The sequence below is a fragment of the Bidens hawaiensis genome, unplaced genomic scaffold, assembly GCF_021521415.1.
Source record: "Bidens hawaiensis isolate Kalapana, Puna unplaced genomic scaffold, B.hawaiensis_p1.1 tig00012229_1, whole genome shotgun sequence".
NCBI lineage: Eukaryota > Viridiplantae > Streptophyta > Magnoliopsida > Asterales > Asteraceae > Bidens > Bidens hawaiensis.
Window position 1 is genome coordinate 720372 of NW_027491988.1, and position 22672 is coordinate 743043.

The following is a 22672-nucleotide window of genomic DNA, read 5'->3' on the forward strand; positions in this document are numbered from 1 at the left end:
ATTTCACATAGCCAAAACTTGCATCATATATTATGTGTTTTGTTTTATAATAATACATATATGGATTTCACATATTTAATTTAGGAGGATGAATTATGAAAAGTATACCAGGGCCTAGAGGTTTGTTTTGCACTCTAGTTGAACTTTTGGTTCTTTATCCATTTCTTTTAGTCGGAGAAAACACTTCTTCTTTTAAAATGCATGCGCTACATTGATTTTTAAGATTATTTCATAATAATTAGACAAAAAAAAATTCTCACTATGGTTTAATTGCTTTAATTTGTTTGTATACATATATAGAAGTTTTTGTGAGCTCATAACTTTTATAAGTTATAAGGTGAAGGTCATTAAAATGCTAAGACATGTGTACACATATTAGGCAATGTGTAGTACGAGGTTATAAATTGAGGGATAGGGGGCATGTGATCTCTAGTTAACAAAGAGAGAATTTTTGTTTTAGGTTATTTGTGGTGTGTGTGTGGGGGGGGGGGGGGGGGGTTAGTGACATGTGACGGCTAGTTCAGCAAAGGGGGAATTTTTGTTTTAAGGGTGTAATGGTTTTGTAGCCCAATATGTGTGTGTATTACACACGCATCACATCAAATAATAAAACTTTGTAAACACAAGCCGGCGACATGCATTCCCCCCCCAACGCCAACCACATATTGCCTCTTTTGTCGCTGAGTGTGTTTATGGAGATTCTGGCATGGCGATCAACTATAGGTGGGGGTGATTTTTGTGCTACAACACCGCTCCCCTAAGCTACATATTGCCCCTTGCCATGTGTCAAAGATCCTCTCATTTTGTAGCCCCTCCACCACACATAGCCTTAGGCCAAGTGTAGTGGGTGGTATTTTTGGGCTATGCAGTTAATGCGGTAAAAAATCGGTTAGCGGTCAAGGGCCGCTATTTGAGATATAGGTTATCGCAGTGGAATAGAAGTGAGAAAGCAGTAATTTTAAGATCATGCATATATATATATATACATACATATATATATACATATATATATGTGTGTGTGTGTGTGTGTTAATAGTAATATCAAAAGTAAAAAACACAAAAGTATCAAAAACTGAAACATGATTCAATTATAAGCAATGAAATCTTCCTCCAAGTCCACATCATCCAAGGAATCATTGGTAGACGAAAGAGCGAGAACATAACTTTTCTAGGAGTTGGATAACAAAACTGGTTATAAACAAATAAAAGATCAAATTTGAATTTTGAGCTATTTTGGTCTTTTTTTTAATTTAGCCCAAATATACAAACCTTGAAAATCGGTACTATGACCGCTATCTAAAAATAAAAAATCGGTAAAATAGCGGCTAATAGCGCTGCTAATAGCGGTTCCGCTATTCTGGGCCGCTATCGGTACCGCTATTTTTCAAAGGTCCGTTAACCGCTATCCCACTTCTATTCCACCGCTATTGACTGCATAGTTTTTGGGTGACAAAGGGGCGATCAGGCGATGAACACCGCCCCCTGGGCTACAAATGGGCGAAATGTTGGAGGAGCGACATGCAATTGCCGCCTTGGTGGGTTTTGGATTTAATAGTATTATATTAGCATGTGTTTTATATATATATATATATATATATATATATATATATATATATATATATATATATATATATATATTGGGGTACAACACCACCACACCTCTAAAACAAAAATCTCTTATTTGCTGACTAAACGTTACATGTCATTTATCCTCCCAAATTTGTAGCCCCACTACACATAATCTAAGGGGTGTAATGGTTTTGTAGCCCTATCACGTCACCACATCATCTTTTTCTATTTTTCTTTTTATAATTAAATTAAACAAATAAAAACTCATTAAATGAAATAAATAAATATTCATTAAATTAATTAAATAGAAGAATACATTAAAATGAAAATAAAAACACAAAAAAAAATACATATAAAAAATACTAATTTAAAATTCGTCTTCGCTTTCGCCGTATTGTTGAACGTGTTAGTCTTGGTCCTCGTCTTAGTCTTCAATGAAACGATTATCCCAAACATGTTGAACCAAATCCGCCTTAAGTTGGTTATGTATCTCGCTTGATGTGAGCTCGTGATTATTTCGTGTTCGTTGTTCTTCGGTTGGTTTAGGAAATTGTTCTGAAACGCTCCTTGGTATATAGTGTTGGCATATTACTTTGCCTTTGTCTTTTAAATCATATTATGCAATATGATACACGTATACATGGCATTGCTCATTTTCGCCATCAACCATACACGAAAGGTTTTTTTTTTTACATAAAGCCAACGTTTGTTTAGAACCCTGAAACACCTCTCGACTTCCTTTTACGCAAACTCTTGCTTCTTCTTAAAATATTCTCTTTTTTCTTCAATCGGGTCTTGAAACGTTTTGACGATGATCGAGCACTCTGGATACATCCCGTCTCCCATATAATATCTGTGATGGTAGTAGGTACTGTTGGCATAAAACGATAAGACCGGTATGCTACGGATGATGTAATACTCTCGCACGGGCGACGAGTTGAGAACGTTTATGTCGTTGTTGGACCCGACAGAGCCAAAGTAGGCCGACCAAACCCAAAGGTCATGTGAACAAATAACTTGAAGACCGTGCGAATGCGAACGATCGTTTGATAAAAGACTACTTCAACGACACGCCTAGATACGACGACGCTAAGTTTGATAAACGATCGTATATCATTTCATGCAAGAGACAACAGAGCAAGAATGATATACGATCGCCTACGGCACAATCGAGAACTAGTAGAGCTAGAAGCTATCTCATTTGCTACAGCCGGAAATGCACTCATGATCTCACCTTCCTGCTCCGTTGTCTCTTGCATGATCTGATCCATCTTCTTCTTTTCTCAATAAATTGTTCCATCATGTCGGAAGTATTTGTTGAATCTATTTTTGTAAAGAAAGTTGGTTAAAATGGTTTTTAGAGGTTGAGTTGTATATGAAATGGTGAAAATGGTTGAATTGATTGGGATTTATATTAATTTTGTGTATTAATTTTTTTTTTATGTTTTGGGCTGTTCAACGGTTAGAAAAATTAAGTAATAATATTCTTCAAACTCAAACCAGCGACAAATATTCGTTGCCCCTCCAAATTCGACCACATGTTGCATCTCCATTGCCACCCACTGCACATTGTCTTATTGTCAAATCTAAAATACCTAATTAGATCAATACAAAAATGAGGATATGTATGTACGCAGTAATCCAAGTCTGGTTTAATATTTAGCACCTTGAAACTAATTGTTTATGGGTTGACTGACATTTGGACATTTGAAGAGAAGTTGCATCATCCCATGTATGATACATGTACACGCTTAGTTAATGCTATTAGGATATGTTTGGTACGGAGTAATGAAATATATGAGGGAATGGAATAGATATGGTAATGGAATGGATAAAGGAATAAAATTGAGTATTACCATTCTATTGTCATGTTTGGTTGCCATGTAAGAATGGAATGATTAATCATTCTATTATTATTAATATTTTTATTAGTAGTAATAATAACAAATAAATAAAAATAAAAATTAATAATATTAATAATAAATGAATATTCATAATAACTATTTTTAGAACCCTCGTGCTGCAACGAGATCGTTAAACCGTATATGCATTGTGAAATGTTAACTCATCAAATTTAAAAAAAATATTGATAATGTAGTAATAGTTCTAATATAATAATAGTTATATTATAATATAGAAAACAATAATGATAGCTATATAATAATAATATATATATAATAACTATAATTGGAAAATAATAATTATAATTATAATTATAATATAATTAGAATTTTATAATAGTAATAATGATTGTTGACTTTTTGACCTTTTCATTTCTTGAAGGAATGAAAAAAAAACACCCATACCTATGAGAATGAAAATTCTAAAAATGAAAGGAGTTTCATTTCATTTGGAATGATCCATTCTATTCATGCATAGTAACCAAACATGTTTTTTTTTATTTCTTTAAAATGATTTATTACATTCCACCTTCCATTCCTCCATAACAAACACTACCTTATTGTTTTGAGCAGTGTGGAACCTCTATTGCTTTAGACTTTGGGGAATACTAAAAAGGACCGGATCTTGGCAAGGTTTGAGGCACCGCTCCGCCATTGGGGACAGGAGCTAGCCACAATGGAGTCCAAGGCAAAGCCCTCCCTGGTTGGGGGTAGCATTGAATAGAAGTGATGCGTTGCAACTAGGGGTGAGCAGAAAACCGCATTAACCGAATCGAAACCGAATTAACTGAAAAAACCGCACCGAAAAAACTGAACCGAAGCATTAACCGATGGTTAATTTTTTGTTTTTTTAACCAAAATTTCGGTTTCGATTCGTTTATCCATTTTAAAAAAACGAAAAAAACCGAACCGAACCGATTGATGATGATAAAGATTATCAAGATGATGAAGAATGGATTAAACTTTTAAGATAAATAAATAAGATGATGAATGAAGATCGGGACTAAACTTTTAATTCTTTTTAATTTTAAACTCTATTTTACAACTTTGTATTCATATAGTTTCACGTAACACATGCTTTTTTTGTTTTTTGAATTCAATATATATGTGGACTGTTGTACTCTAATACGCTCTTATACAAGCTTAAAATATGCATTTTCATTTTTTTATTTTTTTTTGCAATGTCAACACATAATTGAAAAAAAACCGAACTGAAACCAAAATTAACCGAAAATCCGAAATCCAAAAGACTAGAAAACTGAACGGTTTGCATATTCAAATAACCGATTACTTCGGTTTCAATTTGAGTTTCGCCTAATAACCGAACCGAACCGACCCGTGCTCAGCCCTAGTTGCAACTGATCATCAGTGAGGCTCACTGGGGACCAATTTACTAGGTCACAGGTCGAACCATATTTTAGAATTGAGTAACGGTCACATGTAGTTCCAATAAAAATTCAAATATTACATAAACTCTGAATGCTATCAAATTAAAAGTTTAATAATCCTATGTTGTTATTTTACCTATATTTAAGAAAACAAAATAAATGTATTCGTTTCTTATAAAAGCACTATTTGTAAGAAAAAAGATAAATTTAAAGCACTAGAAAAGATATTAAACACATATACTTAGAAAGCATTTACAAATACTATTCTATGGAGGCTGGTAAGGTTTTGAATAAGGTGGTCTTAAGTTCAAACCAACATAAAAATAAAAATACACCTATATTTTGGTCTGGCCAACAACCGGTTCAACCTCTAAATCGCTCTGAACCAGCTGGCTCAATTAATCATGCCCCATCCTCGGTTGAACTTGTCTGATTGGTAAGGACTTCCCGAGTATTATTTAAGAGATGAAAGGGCCGAAAAGAAACGTGGTAAGGTAAATCTTGGGCTTTTATAATAATAATAATAATAATAATAATAATAATAATAATAATAATAATAATTTCCTCTCTTTAAACCAAACCCTAGAAATCCATCAGTCAGTAGACCTGTTGTTGTCAAATTGAACTCTGGAGTCGATTATCGAGGTTGGTTCCTCCTACTTTCTCTTTATGACAGTATGCAATGTGCAAATATTACCATTAGATTGACCTAATTATACGGCCTTGAGAAGATGTTAGTCTGTATCTGGGTTTCACATTTTGTTAATCCTCCAAGACTGTAAACTTACTTGCCTTCTTTAGGAACAGAGAAAGTGTGCATACTGTAGGGATGACAATGGGTCGGGTTTTAGGTCAACTTGTCACTTGTTAGTTTGTTAAAAATACAGGTTGGGTGGACCCGTCCCGAATGCTTCGTGTTTTGGGTTGGGCTCTCATTAAGTTCGGGTTTCAATAGCTATCCCTAAGTGTGCAACTGGTTTTAAAATGAAACTTAAATGAGACACTTGCTGTCAAATATGCATTTTATATTTATTGTATTGTTAAGCGTTTTAACATCCAAGATTATGGTCACCTGCTACTTTGATTAGTTTAAGTAGTAGCATAATTAAGGTATCTATTCATACAGTGTCATCGGGCATGCCTTTCATTTTTAGGTGATTGAACACCCTTTCCCTCTTCCTTTCCATCTAAGAATGTAGTTATATCAAAGGCAGCACACAATATCTAATACTTAATAATACTCATTATTATGTTTTATTTAGAGCATTAAGTTTAAGAAAGCGGTCTGATTGACGCTTTTTAGAACACAGGCTGCTTTATTTATGAATAAATGTAATAAAGAAATGAGCTTTTGCCTTAATTGTGTGAAGCAAGTATGTTTGGATACTTGGATTTGCGTCGTGAACCAAGTAATAGTAAAGTTAATGATTTTGCAGGTATCTTGGCTTGCTTGGATGGATACATGAACATAGCAATGGAGCAAACCGAAGAATATGTTAATGGACAACTAAAAAACAAATATGGCGATGCGTTCATTCGAGGAAACAATGGTAAGTTCTTGGAATTTATTGGTTACAAAATTGGTTTATATTTTGAGTATTTTCTTTATTTATGTCTTCATGTATCTGCAGTTCTTTACATCAGTACATCCAAGAGTACCCTTGCGGAAGGTGCCTAGTTCAATTGTTGACTCCAGAAAGAGACCCACCCTTGTGCTTTTCAATTTTAGATATTATGTCATATTGCTGCAACTTTTAACTGCTTTTATTATTTGTGATCAAATTTGGGGAATGTAATATCAAACAGTTGTTTTTTAGTTATTTTTTTCCACACCTCTAAAGTTCATACCTGATAAATTAACAAGCATGCTCTCCATAGCATTGTAAATTATAACTAATTGATTAACTTAACTATACCTTAAGTTAATAATTTAGTAAATTTCAACAATATGCATACGATGTTACCAAAAATTTTTAAAGATTTCATCCAGTGTTCATAACCAAAAGTCCAAAAGTGTCTTCATCTTGTAGGATCCTTTTAGCAGTTTAACTGTGTTTGCATCATCATCCAATCAATACATTCTTGTACATTACCAGAAGGGTAAGCAAGCTGCCATTGTATCAATTTCTGCTGCCATTCGCTAACAACTGGACCACCATTTTTAAGCTCCAAAAGCTTCATAATATCCCTCCCATTAATCAAAGGTTCAACCTCCCACACTTTTTCTAAACCAAGTTTCAAGATCTCTTCTTCAATGTTTTTAAACACTGCTACTTTATCCACAATACTCTCAAATGTATGATCTTTGTCTATAAGTACCGTTAGCATCAATGCAGCCCGCCAAAAGTCTTTAATTTCTCTAAGAACCAGACCCGCGAAGATTCTTAATCTAAACGAATCAGGAACATCAATCATATTTGATTTCCAATCAACCTCAACAGGCTTCATATCTTCACTTGAAATCATATAAGGAATCAAAAACAACTTCTCAACTGCATTATGCAACTTTATGACATTTTCAGCATCACTAGCTTTGCGCTTCAGAGCGTTTTTGAAAATGTGCTTCACAGTTGAAGTCTTTCTAAGTGGAAGGGATAATGCTGCATACAAGTACAATCTCCTCTGTTCATCACTAAATGTACAACCCCCTAAAGCATTCATAAATCTCCAAGCTGCATTAAAAAAATCAACACAATTATTTTCATGCTTTGAGATTTCAAGCTCAAAATTTGGAGGCAGAGTGAATACAACCCAAAATAACCCTAATTCAGATACACAATCTATAGCTTTAACGGGTTCGTTCCCACTTAACATAAGATCAATCTCATTCCCAATTCTTTCTCTGCTGATTTTATCAGCAATGGCTGATTTCAAAGCAGTATCAGCAGCTGCAAGTTTAACTTCTTTGACCATTTCAAAGTCAAACACGGTACTAAACCGAATTGCTCTAAGAACTCTCAAAGGATCATCTAAAAACGTTTGTTTTGGAGGTAAAGGCGTGACAATCTTTCCAGATTTCAAATCATCAAGTCCTCTACCCGTGAAATCTTCAACTGAGCACGTATTAGTATTGTAAAAACAAGCTATTAATAGTCAAATCCCTTCTATAAGCGTCCTGTTCTGCCGAACCAAAGTTCATGGTTCCACTTCTTCTGCTTTCAGTGTAAGATTCTGATCTTAAGTTAACAAAATCAACCCACACATCAAAAAGACGCATCCTTGCGGTTTCCAAATGCTTTGATTGATCCGGTTTGTTTTGTATAACACCAATTCCTTGCGGGTTTCCACCCGTGGACGACAAGTAACCGTTCACCTTTTCACAAAACTCTTTACCAGTTATATTATCAAGCGCAATATCGAAATCATAACATTCTTTTCCTAAAAGCTTGTCTCTGACCCACCCACCCGCAACCCGAAGTTGAGTTTGAAGACTATAATGATCAAGAACCCGAACCAGGTGATCGAATATTTGCTTCTCTTTATGTGTTAAACTGATACTTTGAGTAACCATAACACTAGACATTGATTTTGAAAGGAGGAAGCTTGGGTGGTTGAGGGTGGTTTTGAAAGATGTAATGGATATTGTGAAAGAAGATCTAGAAAACCACCCAAATTGAGACATAATCATTGTATTGTATTGTATTGAACTAAAGCAATACAAACATAAACCCTAGGTGTAATCAACACTTTATTTGCAGTAAATAAGGGAATAAATAAGCATATTTGGTTTGGGAAAAAATGTATAATTGAAGACTGCATAAAAGAAAACCCTAAAGAAGGAAGTTGAATCAGATGGATTCATTCATGAAAGAGCTAACAACTTTTATTACAGACAGAGCATGTGTAAGCAAACTCCTAATTCACCAAAAATGTAAGTTGAATTGAGCAAGCTATTCTCCTTTCCCTTTGAAGGAACTTAACACCATTTTTTCTAAAATAATGATATTTACTAATACTAATGATACGCAGAAATGACAATGGAAATTAAATGGCATGTTACATGATAAAGGAAAAAAATTGTGTATGGTTGGTGAGTAAAATGAAATCAAATTTTACATAAAAATAATCTTATTTCATCAAAGCCATTTAACAATAAGATAATGATATTTTTTTTGAATTTTTTTTGAGGGGTTTTTATTAACAATAAAAACCCCTCCAAAAAGTTTAAAAAAATTAATAAAAAAATCATAACTTAAAATATAAATAAAAAACGAAAAATGTAAAAAAATTAAAACGTTTTCATCTTTGCCCTCGTTCTATTTTTTTTTTTTTAAAAAAAAACCCGACCTGAAACCCGTTTTGACCCGTTCTGACCCGAACCTTTTGATCCTAACCCGTTCCGACCGAACCAAAACAACCGTTGACCCATTCCGACCCTAACCCGTTCCAACCCATGACCTGTTTTGACCCAACCCAACCCAACCCATTTGCCATCCCTAGTGATTAGGGTTAATAAAATAATCCTTTATTTTCCATAACAAAACTTATAAAATAGGTGGGATTTTAAATCCTATGAAATATGGGATTTGATGGAATTTAGTTTCCATTCCCATTCTTTCATTTAATGAAACGAACGTATAATTCATTTCAAATTCTTGAAACGAACACGACCTTATGGTTAGGGTTTGGTAATTTGAGGGAAAAGGTTTGATTTTTATCAGAAAAGATGGATAATAATTCTGATTATTCGAGGAATAGGAGTAGTAATGATTACTTACTAGTCCGGCTAGACAACAGCCTCAAGTGTATAATATCAACAAGAATGATTTTCAAAAGTATTGTTCAACAGCTTACGGGTTCGCCTTCCCGGCAGTCCCAGGAACCCATTCCTAGACCTCCACAAAACTCGTCTAAGCCGCCTAGTATGCGCTTGCAAAGAAACCGTCCGTCGCCGTTGACACCGCTAAATGTTGCTAGACCGCGAATGGCTATGCACCATGCACCGCCACCACAGGAGCAGATGCTGCCTCACCGCCCGCCAAATGGGGCGGTTCCGTTTAATGGAGGTGGTAATGTTGCTAGGCCGCCATATCCTGGTCAACACCGACCACAGCCGCCGCCTATGGCTCCACCGCCGGGTTCTGTTGATCAGACAGGGTGGTCAAACACTGCAGAGTCACCAATCTCTGCTTATATGCGGTAACTTCAACATTCCATCATTGATTCAGCTCAAGGATCGCCTCATCCTCAGACTCATCAAAATCAAGGTGAAAGCCAAAGTCAAATGCAAGGTCAAAGTCAGTATCAGCAGCAATCGTCTGGATTGCTTCCTTACCCACCGGCGCCGCCACTACCATCTCCTCGGATGAATGGCGGCCCACCGGCGCCGCCTTTTTCATCACATCGGATGAATGGCGGCCCGCCACCGCCTTTGCCTTCACCAAGAATGAACGGGCCGCCACCGCCTTTGCCATCACCAAGACTGAATGGGCCACCACCGCCTCTGCCGTCACCAAGAATGAATGGGCCGCCGCCGGCTTTACTATCACCAAGAATAAACGGGCCGCCACCGCCTCTACCATCACCAACTTCTCAGTTTCTCCTGCCATCACCGACTGGTTACCTAAACTTATTATCTCCCCGATCGCCATATCCGTTGTTATCTCCCGGATATCAACACCCACCACCATTAACACCAAATTTTTCATTTTCACCCATGACTCAACCGGGAATGTTTGGTCCAGGGCCTCAACCGCCACCTTCACCAGGATTAGGGTTTCCGTCGCCCGGGTTTTTCTCATTACCAAGTCCAAGATGGAGGGATTGATTAATAACAGCATAAAGATGCTAACTTTGTATGGATTCAAGATTTCAAGATTGCAGCACTTTAACATTAAGGTAAATTGTAAAATAGTTACTTTGAAGTTGTTTTGTTTTTCTGTTGTTGATTTCTGTTTATAGACTTTGAATGTTTCTTTAGTTTAACATAAGGTAAATTGTAAAATAGTTACTTTGAAAAAGTTTTACGTTAGGTGGGTGACCGAAAATGTGGTTCGAGGCAACTTTGAATTTGTTATGTAGGTTGTCTGCTAAGAGATTCATCTCTGTTTAGTAATTTCATAGATTTTTTTTACAGTTTGCAGACTTGTTGCAAGATATGTTTATGGTTATCGAAATTTGTTCTTTTATGTGATGCTTAATGGTTCATTAGGCCTGTAAATTACTCAAATGCTCAATGAACTATTTGTGGATTGTTTGGCGGGAAGTTCTTCTATGCTCGTTTATTCAATAAATGAACAAACATGGACAAATATTTTTTGTTCATTTGGCTAAACGGAACATTAACACATATTTTGCGTGCTTATTTATGTTAATTGATTTATGTTTTTAAAGTCTATTTGTTTATGTCTTTCACCAAAAAAACTTTAGGACCATTAAAATTGTCTTGTTTGGGGAAATTGTAAATGCCCCTTGTTTTGGATTTTTACAAGGCCTGGTAGATTTGTTCTCACATTTACTTTAGATTGGTCTCCCTTTGTTAAGTTATGTTCATTTATACTATTAACAAACAAACATAAAAACATACACGAACACACTCCTTTCCTTAATGAACAAACACAAACAAGAGATCCTTGTTTGTCTAATTGTTTGTGTTCGATTAAAATTAAATGAACGCACAATCGTACATGAGCATGTCCTGTTTGTGTTTGTTTATGATTTGCCAAGATCATGAATTGACTTTGTTTAAATGAGGATATGTGATTTGAAGACAAGGTAATGTACAACAAAGCCAAGTAACATAAAACACATATTATTTTAAGATCTTTTTGTATTAAAAGGTTGAACTGCTACCATGAAACAACAAATAAAACTACTCAAAGTCAAACTGTTGCCAGTAGTATTCTTTGTAAATGCAATCTGAAGACTATAAGAATAACCCTTTAAGATCAACCAAGGCTCGGCCGTACAACTTCATAAGCTAAAAAGCAAGCAGCATTAGTCAGGACATTTCTTCCTGTTGTGGGTTCAAAACCTTTGTACAAACTTCCTACTCCTGCACTTTTAATTATCTATCTAAAAGCATCATTTTGAGCCCGAATATTTAAGGATTTCTATCTTCATCAATCTGGATGACACTCTTAACACAGAAGCCCAGAAACCCTCCTGCTAAGATCAATGAACCACGGTTTAGACCTGATGTGTCGGTCCCACCAGCAAAATACTGTTTCAGGGCCTCGTAGACACCAAACATGGCTGCATCCCCAGACCAGTCATTTGAACAGACCTCTCACGCCTCCTGGCCTCAAGACTTGCTTGGCTACATCTATTGGACCACTGTACTTCGCTGCGGTGGTTAATGGTGCACTTGGACCGGCTCCTGCACCAACTAGTCTGCAATATTTAGAATGGTTAGGGGTGTTTGGATTTGCGTTTTGAAAATCAGAATCAATTTACCAGTTGTAGAAAGTAGTGCTTGAGTGTGCTTTTGTTGTTAGAAGTTGTAACGTCTGTCAAATTCTTATTATTAAAGTAATTAAAATATAAAATATCCCAAGATATTTTTCAGTAATTTTAGTGAGAAAGGAGATAAGTCATGTGAAGTGAAACTTTAGTTGGGTTAAAAGAAAGGGTAAATACGTAATATTCTTACTTTTTGATAGTATGCTTTGCAACTAGGGCTGTAAACGAGTCAAGTTGTTCAATATACAGAGCTAGAGGTCCGCTTGTTTCGAGTTCGATTTCTAAAGCTCAAGATGACTTGTGGGTAGTTTTTAAAGCTTGAACTTGGATTGTTTACAAGTTATTAGTTAACTTTTACACATGTATATTTAATCTTTAATAAGATTTAATTATAACTTTTAATCACATAATACATTATTTTTTTATCCTAGTTTTATATATATATATATATATATATATATATATACTAGCTTTTAGCCCGCGTGTTACGCTGGTTTTATTATGTTTTTGTTTTAATAATTTTGTTATTTTATTTTTGCTAATGATATTTTTTTATTTTTCCGAGTTGTGTATGAGATTTAATACTTTAATTTAATTTGATTTATTTTTATTTAATTTTTTTATAAGAATTTTATCTAAACAGGGCCTAATAAACTATTCACTACCCAACAACTCCAGTCTTTTCACACGCATGCCATGTCAACAAAAATAAATAAATAAACAGTCGATTATATTTTAAGAACCTTGAAATAATTAAATTTTTATAATTAACTTGAAATAATTAAATTTTTATAATTAACGGTGTTATTACATAAAGCGACTTGCCTTTGTATAGAAATCTGGGGGCAAGTAGGCATAGAAATGAGCATGTGAAAAATCATAATACCATCCTTCACTCATATAAACGGTTACCTAAGAAACGTCAAAAAAGGTAATATTATAAAATAAAAACTTGTGCAAAATCAAGTAGTAAAATGATAATATTTACCTTGAGTGTTATTTTTGACATGCAAAGTAACTCTATGATCAAATATAGAATCTTTTTTCATCAAGATATCAGGTTTTCTAAGGTATCCACAACCAAAATTGCGTTGAGCATTCCTTGCATCACCCAAAGTGATCCACTAACCAAACTTTGGATTATCAAATGTCTAACCTGCATGTTAAATACACCATTCGAGCTCCATGCTTCCATCCAATCAACAGGTTATAATTAGATGAGTCGAACCATATAACCTAAACCAAGTTAACTCTTAAGAGTGAATATATTTGTGAAGAAAATAAAACATTTATGAAAAATTAGATAATAACTTGACAATTTGTGGCCATGAGTTTTTCTGCATATTCAAGCTCTTGCTCACTTTAACTACGACTTTTGACTTTATATGAGTTAACTCTCAGCCAATCGTCAAAACCGCGCTTTCCCTTTTCTAGCAAGAATTGCAATAAAGCATCTGCATTCAAGTTTCTGTATTCAAGGACACAATGGTCATCTTGAAGATCCTCTGCTTAATCTTCCAAATCATCGTGCTGGACCTGCAAGACAATAGTCAGATGTAGGATTGTGCATAAAGTTAGAAAAAAAAAAACAAACCGAAATAACTTACCCAAACAAAAACCAAAGGTTTGGTTTTATGTTTACATAAAACTTGAACTTTTCGTTCAGTTTCAGCTTTGCATGTAATTAAAACTGGAAAAACCGACCCGGAACTGAAAAACCAAATCTGGTATGTTCGTAAAGCCGCATACCAAAAACAACATCCATTTACCGAACCGATTTGGTTTGGGTTCTATAGTAATAATAACAAGAATATTGACTGTGTTCTGTGTGTTCTTGATGTTCTAGCTTGAGACCATGTACTACACGAGTAGTTCATTAAAATATAATATTTAATAGATATCAATAATGCAAGTTAACAATCGATTTGTTAAACACTTTTAACACAAAGTCATCGTAAAGTACATGTTACACCCGCTGATTTGGATTTGCACAATAAGTTCCTTATTTCTGTATGGCATTAGAAACTAGTGTATGTTAATTCTGTTTGAAAACCTTCCATCATTTCTTTTGATATCCTCAATCTTTTAATAATTATAAGTTGTGAGCATACCAATAACATCTAAAAATACGAAGTAAACATATATAAGTTAAATATAAATTTGATTTTAAAATATAAACAAAAACCAAAAGAAAGTTTCAAATCTTCAAAAGCTCTAAAAGCAAAAACATTCCTATTACAGTTGCAATAACCACATATTAAAACTTTAAACATATAATCGTTTGGTTCTAAACCACTCTGTTTAACCATCACAAACAGGCTCTTAACCATTTTACCATCCCCCGAACCGCAAAATGATGCATCCACAAACCAAAAGTATTAATATCCGATGTGATCACTCTGAGGTAAAACCTAAGTGTTAACTCCACCTCACATGCCTATAAATTAGTCCATTTAAGTTATATTTTTAATCATAAGTTTTACCCGTGAAGAATCATTACTTTGAACAGTAAGTGAATCTTATACAGTGAGTTAAAACCAATAAATGGCTAATATTATTGTTTTTCATGTAATTATAATTATGGCGTGTCATATAAAATGCATATAGAATCTATACACAATTTAGCCTAACTAAAACCTCCAATTAGTACAGTAACAATGCAGATGGTATACAAATAAAGTGAGTAACAAAGTACCTATAACATTGAAGATATATATCTACTTGAAGTAAAAAAGCTTTTATATCTTGCCAAAATCTTCGCAAAATTTCTTTCTTGGGCAAAATCGTAAGATGAAATTTTTGTTCAGTCTAAATTCACTCAGATTAGGGTTTCACCGTCGAGATTTTTTCATTCAGCACCACATTAACAATAGTGCCATCGTTATCTTCGCCATGGACGTCTCCGATGCAATGGATGTGGACTTGACTGAATCAAACATCAAACAGAACAACACAATCACACTCTCAACAATATAAATGATAACTGGCTCATAAAACAACATTAAATTACAATAAGATGATTTAATTTAGTTTATATCTATATTAAACTATTTCATGAATTGACTTTACTATTGAAACAACAGCTCAAACATAATCAGAAACATGCAATTATACCACAAATAAACATTGCTAAGAAGCCTAAAATTTCAAACGATTCAAACATAATCTGAAACAGGCAATCAGGCCTGTCTACCTTGATTTGCATATGAACGACGATAAAAAATATCATACCTGTTGATAGTAAATGAAATGATGCAGCGGGGATAGATATCTGGTATCAACAGCATAGCTCTAAAATTTCAAACGATTTGAAAATATTAGGGAAAAAATAATAACAAAAATTATAAAAATCAAGATATGAAAACGATTATCAACGTTCTTACATGTTGAATCTGATTTAAAAGATCGAGCGATTAACCATGCCTGCACAAATAAAAACAGAGATTAGTTTAAAGAAAACACAAATAACTGATGCTCAAAAATTAAAAAATGAACTAACATATATTCTAAATACATTCTGAATGTCAAAACTGCATCTCCATTTTCTAACAACAAATGGAATAATAAATCATGTTCATTATACAACAATACCGAAATCTTGGTAGGTTATCGTTAACGTAGTTTCGTTAACTTGGCAACAAAAAGACAACTTATTCTAGAAGTTAAGTAGTTAACAGGTGGGTCAAACCGTAATGTTTTCAGTATCTATCCACTCTCGCAGGGCCAACATTTCGAACCATCTATTTCCAATAACTCTACACAACCAATAAAAGCCCGACAATCTAATTCAAAACAATCATCAAAATATTAACAACCAGACCAGTCAGTTGTCACAACTATTGGAAACTATTGTCAAGGCAAGTATCAAGGCACATAATCCTCACCTATTAAGTCACACTCAAAAAATAAACTGGATCTGGGGCCTAATTATGTCAAATGATATTAAAGAGACAAAAGATTTCAACACATAATTTCATAACATGTTAAGAATAGAAACATATGTGAGAATCTTGCATTATAAATGTCTGGATAGCAAACTTGACAGATGCATAACACTTTCATGATATTCACACACAATATCCAGATATGTTGATTTTTAATTTGGGAACAATGCGCAATTCCTTTTTGTTGTCACAGATTCTAACATCTTGACTCTATTGATCCAACTCAAATTGATTCAAAAGTTTGAAAACTATATTTTGATACACCTATATTCAACATTGCAGAAGATAATCAACAATTAATGGCTAATCACAGTTGCCATAGGGGCATATGTTATACCAATGCATCGTTATAGCCTAGTATCATAAACCCTAAACGATTTAGAGATTAGGGCCGCCAAAATTAACAGGAAGAATGAAACACGAACCTATTGATTGAGGTCGACATTAATTTGCCGGTAGTTAGATCTATCAGTAATATAAGATTTAGCGATTTTGGTGGCTGATTATAATCTGCCGCAATAATAAAAAACTTGGGATGTAGGGTTTGTAATTGAAGATGGAGATGATGAGAGAGCTATGAAGTTTTGGTTAAACGAATATATGGTTTCATAGAATTGTGGAAGACGAACATAAATTATTGGTTATGACCCGAACCCAGCACCCATACCCGCAAATTTTAAAGTAACGGGTTAAATCAATGTGAGCTCATAGTTTGCAAAAGAAGCAATCAGGTGACACCAAAAGAGGTAGGGAGTAATCTAAGAGCGACACATAGGATTTTATGATAGGCAATTATATATATATATATAGGGTAAGGATCCTAAGAGAACCATTGGAAAATTGAGAACTTTGAGAACCATTTTGGACCAGTAAAAAAACCCTTTAAAAAATATTAAAAAAATTATAAAACAAATAAAACCGAAAATTTTAAAAAAGTAAAAAAACCAAAATTCTTATATTTCATTCCGGTTTCATTAAAAAAAAACCAATTTTTTTTTTTGTAATTCGTATTAAACCTATACACATATGTATACTTTCATTTAATCTCTAGTTACGTAATATACACATATGTACATTATTATTTACCTTAAATTATACATATGTGTATAGGAAAAAACATGTGTGTACATATTATACATATATGTATAATAAAAAAACCGATTTTTTTTCTTTTTAATTCGTATTATACCTATACACATATGTATACTTTTATTTAATCTCTAGTTATGTAATGTACATATATGTACATTATTATTTACCTTAAATTATACATATGTGTATAGGAAAAAAACATGTGTGTACATATATGTACATATTATACATATATGTATATGTATAATTTAGCTAAACCGAGAATTTTTTTTACGTTTTTTTTAGAAACCGGGATGATAAATAAGAACTTTGGTTTTTTTACTTTTTTATTTTTGTGTTTTTTTTTGTTTTATGATTTTTTTTATTTTTGGGTTTTTTTGTGGTCCAAAATGGTTTTCATAGTTCTCAATTCCCAAAAAGTTCTCACATGATCCTGATCCTATATATGTGTGTGTGTGTTTGTGCGCGCGCGCACGTATATTTTAAGAAAATTATATAATTCGTTTAGGCTAGCAAGCTACCTCGAGCCCAATAAGTGAAGCTTTGGCTCGTATACTAAACAATTTATTTTTGAGCTCAGGCTCGTTTATTTTTGAGCTTACCTCCAAGCCTGGGTAAGCTCGACTCGGTTTGACCTTTTAGCGAGCCGATTTTAAAATAGCTCAGGAGAAGCGTGGCTTGCTTACACCCCTAGTTGCAACCAGTAGAAATCATTTATTTGGCTCCTAAATAATTAATAACCGGATGCGTCCGTTTATCCTAATCAGACTAATTAAACATTCTGAACTTTGAGGTCAAACTTATATGGTCAATTCCATGAGAGAACATATTAAACAACAAGAACCACCATAATGTGATCCACCTCTAGGGTCTATATACAAAGTTAAAAAAGTAACTCCAAAACTTTTCAAAAAAACTAAAGCGATAGCTGATCATATTCAAAGCTGCAAATTTGTATATTTGACTTCTGAAAAAGTCAATTTAAAACACAATGAGCTGCACTTGATTAACTCAGCTGGGGTAGACAAACCGCAACAGCAACTCCAGCCCCGTCTCCAGCAGCCATCTGCTGGCTCATGGTGAGTGGTGCACCCGGTACAGACTTCAGACCTCAACAGTGCTTACATTTGACCCGTTCAAAAGGAAAAAAAAAAAACTGTAAACAGGACAACATTCAAATATTCAATGATGCCACATTGGCAAGTGGGCCCCCCATCCCTTTATGTAGTGCTGCTGCTAATGTTTGTTTAAGCGCATCTGTCACCCCAGAATATCTAGGGAGTTGACCTGGTGGCGGGATTGGTTGACTTTAATAGTGTTGAAAGGGTGTCCAGTTATTAACTGTGCAGTGAGCCCCTCCTATTGTTCCTGCAGTTAAGTCCTATGCTACTTCTGTCATACACAAGTTCATACAAAAATAAAAATGAAAAACATATGTTATATACTTATACACAGCTATTAACCTTTAATTTCATTCAAAAATAATTAAAGCAACCATCTTTCTTGACGTATATCACCTTGCAAAATATCAGTGAATCCAATAGAGAAGAGTTATTACAGAGATTTAAAGGACCCAATCTGAAATTATTATCGACAAGGAGGAGATAGTTAGTATGGCTCGGTTTCTTGGGTGCAAACCAGGTTCCGTCCCAATCCCTTATGTCGGTATATTGGTGGGTGCCAATATGAATAATATAAATAATTGGGACGGCATCGTTAACGTTTCTGAAAAAAAAAAAGATGTCCTTATGGAAAGCCCACTCGTTGGCAATTGGGGGCCGTGTCACTTTAATTAAGTCGGCACTCGAAAGTCTTTCGATTTATTATTTCTCGATGTTCAAGGTGCCTAACAAAGTCGTGGGGAAAATTGAAGGCATTATGTGAAGGTTTTTGTGGGGTGGGACCGGCAAACGTAAGAAAGTTCTATTGGGTGGCTCTTCCTAGAGATGGGTGGACTTGGCTTATCTAGGCTTAAAGAAGTTAACCAATCTTCGTTCGCAAAATGGGTGTGGAGATTTAAGACGGAAAAAGCGGGGCTTTGGAAATGGGTAATCGAAGCGATTCATTGGCAAAGATTGGGTTGGGTTTCGGTTCCGGCATGGGCGGATCCACCTACTAAATGGGTGGTTTACAGGACCCACCCGAGTTTCAAAATAATAGTGTATTAGTAAATAAAAAATAATAGAGTGAAGCACCTTATAAATTAGAAAGGAACCATCATAATTAGAATATAGAGTTAGTGGCCATTTTCGCCGTAGTTTGCTACTTTTGTCACTTCAGTACAAAGTTTGAAATTTGGTCAATTTAGTCCTTAGGGGGTGTTTGGTACAGAGAATGGAATTGTAGAGAAATGGAATAGAGAAATGGAATTGCAGAGAAAGGGAATTGGTCTGGAGAATGAGAATTGACTGTTCTGTTTGGTAGTACAGAGATTTCAGTAGAGAAATATAGCTGAGAATCATTTCTCTTGTTTGGTACATAGAAAATAAACAGAGAATTATATCAACTTTATTATTAGCACAAGTATTTTTTTCATAACAAATATTTATTAAAAAATAAAAAACATATAAAAAGATGCATAAATTCCAACCAAAATATGCATTGATCAAACCAATTCACATACAAAACATAGTTTTTAAGCAAAAAACATCAACCATAGTTAAAACCAATTCACATACAAAACATACTTCAACCATACACAACTATCCCATTGAACCATCGGTATACAACTCGACCATCTCAATTTTCTCTTCTATTGTCAACGCAAGAAAAGAACGTCCTAGATCCACATCTTTACCAATCAAATGAGCTGCTTTGAACCGTTTTTTCGTAGTGATACCTGGTAAAGCTTTCAACTCATCACTAACCTTTTCATAGATTTCACGAGCCTCCATACCTTCTTGGCGCCAGAAATACCAACTGTCTAGATTATTCGTTAACTACAAGACTGTCTATGTATCATTCCAATGTGCCATCCGACTTAAACTTATGGCAAAACAACCACATACATTGTATTACCTGGCTGCCAGTCGGTCTAAGGACAAGTTCCTAAGTCCATATTAAAATAAATACGATGGGTCAACAAACAGCAGAATATAGAGCACCAAGAAAACAAAATGATAAAAAGTAGAAGTGTACATATAACATCTCCCCAATAGCCAAAAAGTCAAAAGACTTCAACACAATAACAAAAACCGGAAACAAAGCAAAGATTGTAAAAAAAAAAAACGGAAACCTAAACAAACATTCTTCAAATAACCACCACCATAATCCAAACATACGGTTCTAAATCAGCCCTTAATTGCATGAAACCGTCATATGAAACATAATAAAAATGTTTACTTGGGACCAATATCCTTGAGAGCACAGATCTGCTCTTCTCCCATGGCAGACATAACAGTCACAACAAGATCCTTCCCTTCATTGAAACCATCCTTAATCTGCACATGTTTTGTTTTATTTAGTCGTGATTTTGAATATATAACAAATAATTGAAGTCGCATAAACCAAATGTTTTCAACTAACCTGTGTAAGCAGAGTGTCATCGGTTGGAAGCTTGAGGTCATCCTTGGTACCACCACTTTCGGTCAACAAACTCACCTAAACAAGCACCAAATAAGATATCAACATATGCACAGTAACGCTCAACAAAACTTCAAAATAGTAAAATGGGCTTACAAATCCATCCTCAGAGATATCGATGAGCTGGTAATCAGTACGGTTAACATGTGGAACCTACAAACAACGAGAAAGTCACATAAGCGAAAAAGAAAGAAAATTCTATGAAAATAATAAATGAGGGGTATAAAACATACATCACAATTGTGGGAAGATGGAACAATATCTTCAAGTTTCTTGCCATTGAAGATATCAATTGCAACAAAGTGACACTTAGCGTGACCGTGCTTGCCAGTCTTCGAAGTCGAGACTTCAACAACCTTCAAAAAATATTTACACAAGTTTAGCACACGAAACATATATAAACAAGAAAACCATATGATAACTTTAAATTGTTTTCATATCCGAATTCAGTATCTTTATAAGGTCAAAACCCTAAACCAAAATAAAGGTGGATCAAAACCCTAAACCAAAATCATCCCAAACAGGTGTGCATAAAATCAAAATAACCTATCTGAAACCGGAACAAAAACCAACAGTTTGGTTTTATGTTTTCGTAAAAACCGAACCAGCCCAACTTTATAGATTCTTAATTTTACTTTTAAATTACAAAAATTTATTTGACATTTAGCTCAAATATTTTAGCCCAAATGTAAAATAAATCATCTAGTTAATAATTAACAAAATGATTTAGGCCCAAATTCATTAATTTAAGCCAATTTTCTTTCTCATCCCAACAAGTTTCAAGCTCAAATAGCAAAACCAAAAAAATCAAAACCAAATGGTTTTCAAAAACTAAAAGTTTCGGTTTTTAGTTCAGTTTTAGCACTAAACGAATTCGTGCAGACCCCTACCAAATAAGACCAAAATAATCAGCTCATCGAACGAACATGATTGTGAGCAATACATCTCATCACAAACATTATCAAATCCATAACTTCATCCAAAACTTTGTAACAGTAACTTTAAATCAGTAACATATAAAGTTTATTTCCAAACAACTAACCCTATCAAATCCATATATTACTCTGTTTGCTGCTCGTAAACTATTCACTCGCTCAACAAACAAACACGAACAAGACTTTGTTCAGTTCGATTCGGTTCACTACCAGCCCTAAGTCCATAATAATCATATCAACAAATGAACATAATTTACAACAATAGAGCTAATTAACTATTCTTCAATCAATCAAAACCCTATCAAATTAGATCAAAAACATAAAATTTATACTCCAAACAATCAAACTCCTATCAAACAAAATCAAAAACATAAAATCAATTATTCAAACAATCAAAAAACTAACAAATCCATAAACCTAGCATACGAATCAGAGATTATTATTATTACAAGTACTATTAACATCAATAATATCAGATCTGAAATTACAATAATAATAATATAAACCTTGCAAGCACGATTCTTAATAACGATGTAACCGTTCTTCCAGATGGTACCGGCTTGCTGCGGGAAGGTCTTTGAAGCTCCGGCATCGGCCTTTGACTCAAACTGATGCTCTTCGTCAGACATGATTCTACAAGGTTAGGTTTAAACTAGTAAATTATAAGCAAGATATTTTGATTGATGCTGTTTAATCCAGCAGTAACATAAATCTTCTAGGTTAGGTTAAGAAGTTAGTTGATCCAGCAGCAGCGTTAGCCTAATTGCAATTACACATACATATAATATAACAAATCATCACTTTGACATCAGATCTTGGCTAAATTAACAGTTGTGAGCAATTAATCGTGAAATTAGGGC

The 22672-nt window shown here is 34.3% G+C and overlaps 2 protein-coding genes and 3 pseudogenes across 2 annotated transcripts; 2 read left to right on the top strand and 3 right to left on the bottom strand.

The window, feature by feature from the left end:
* Positions 1-5323: 5323 nt before the first annotated feature.
* LOC143540401 (sm-like protein LSM36B) lies at positions 5324-6686 on the top strand. Its single transcript, XM_077033476.1, has 4 exons — positions 5324-5352; positions 5445-5503; positions 6295-6408; positions 6490-6686. Exons 1-4 carry the CDS (start codon positions 5324-5326, stop codon positions 6534-6536), a joined length of 249 nt encoding a protein of 82 aa, XP_076889591.1. The 3' UTR covers positions 6537-6686.
* A 209-nt stretch (positions 6687-6895) lies between these two features.
* LOC143540402 (tRNA nucleotidyltransferase cca2-like) lies at positions 6896-8486 on the bottom strand (annotated as a pseudogene).
* Positions 8487-9524: 1038 nt separating this feature from the next.
* On the top strand, positions 9525-10625 carry LOC143540380 (protein HAIKU1-like; annotated as a pseudogene).
* A 1120-nt stretch (positions 10626-11745) lies between these two features.
* Positions 11746-18694, bottom strand: LOC143540381 (mitochondrial carnitine/acylcarnitine carrier-like protein; annotated as a pseudogene).
* Positions 18695-20391: 1697 nt separating this feature from the next.
* LOC143540382 (eukaryotic translation initiation factor 5A-like) lies at positions 20392-22441 on the bottom strand. The gene is made up of 5 exons (XM_077033464.1): positions 22319-22441; positions 21111-21233; positions 20974-21030; positions 20821-20895; positions 20392-20735 (listed from the first exon to the last, which is right to left on the bottom strand). The coding sequence occupies exons 1-5, from the start codon at positions 22439-22441 to the stop codon at positions 20634-20636; spliced, it is 480 nt and encodes a 159-aa protein (XP_076889579.1). The 3' UTR covers positions 20392-20633.
* Positions 22442-22672: the final 231 nt, after the last annotated feature.

Bases quoted from the DNA above. Each gene is read 5' to 3' on its own strand.
- LOC143540382 (XM_077033464.1), bottom strand. From the start codon at position 22,441: ATGTCTGACGAAGAGCATCAGTTTGAGTCAAAGGCCGATGCCGGAGCT. The intron at 21,031-21,110 runs GTATGTTTTATA...CGTTGTTTGTAG, and splicing joins CATCTTCCCACAATTGTGAT to GTTCCACATGTTAACCGTAC. The intron at 20,736-20,820 runs GTTAGTTGAAAA...AAACATGTGCAG, and splicing joins ATGACACTCTGCTTACACAG to ATTAAGGATGGTTTCAATGA.
- LOC143540401 (XM_077033476.1), top strand. From the start codon at position 5,324: ATGAAAGGGCCGAAAAGAAACGTGGTAAG. The intron at 5,353-5,444 runs GTAAATCTTGGG...ACCAAACCCTAG, and splicing joins CCGAAAAGAAACGTGGTAAG to AAATCCATCAGTCAGTAGAC. The intron at 5,504-6,294 runs GTTGGTTCCTCC...ATGATTTTGCAG, and splicing joins CTCTGGAGTCGATTATCGAG to GTATCTTGGCTTGCTTGGAT.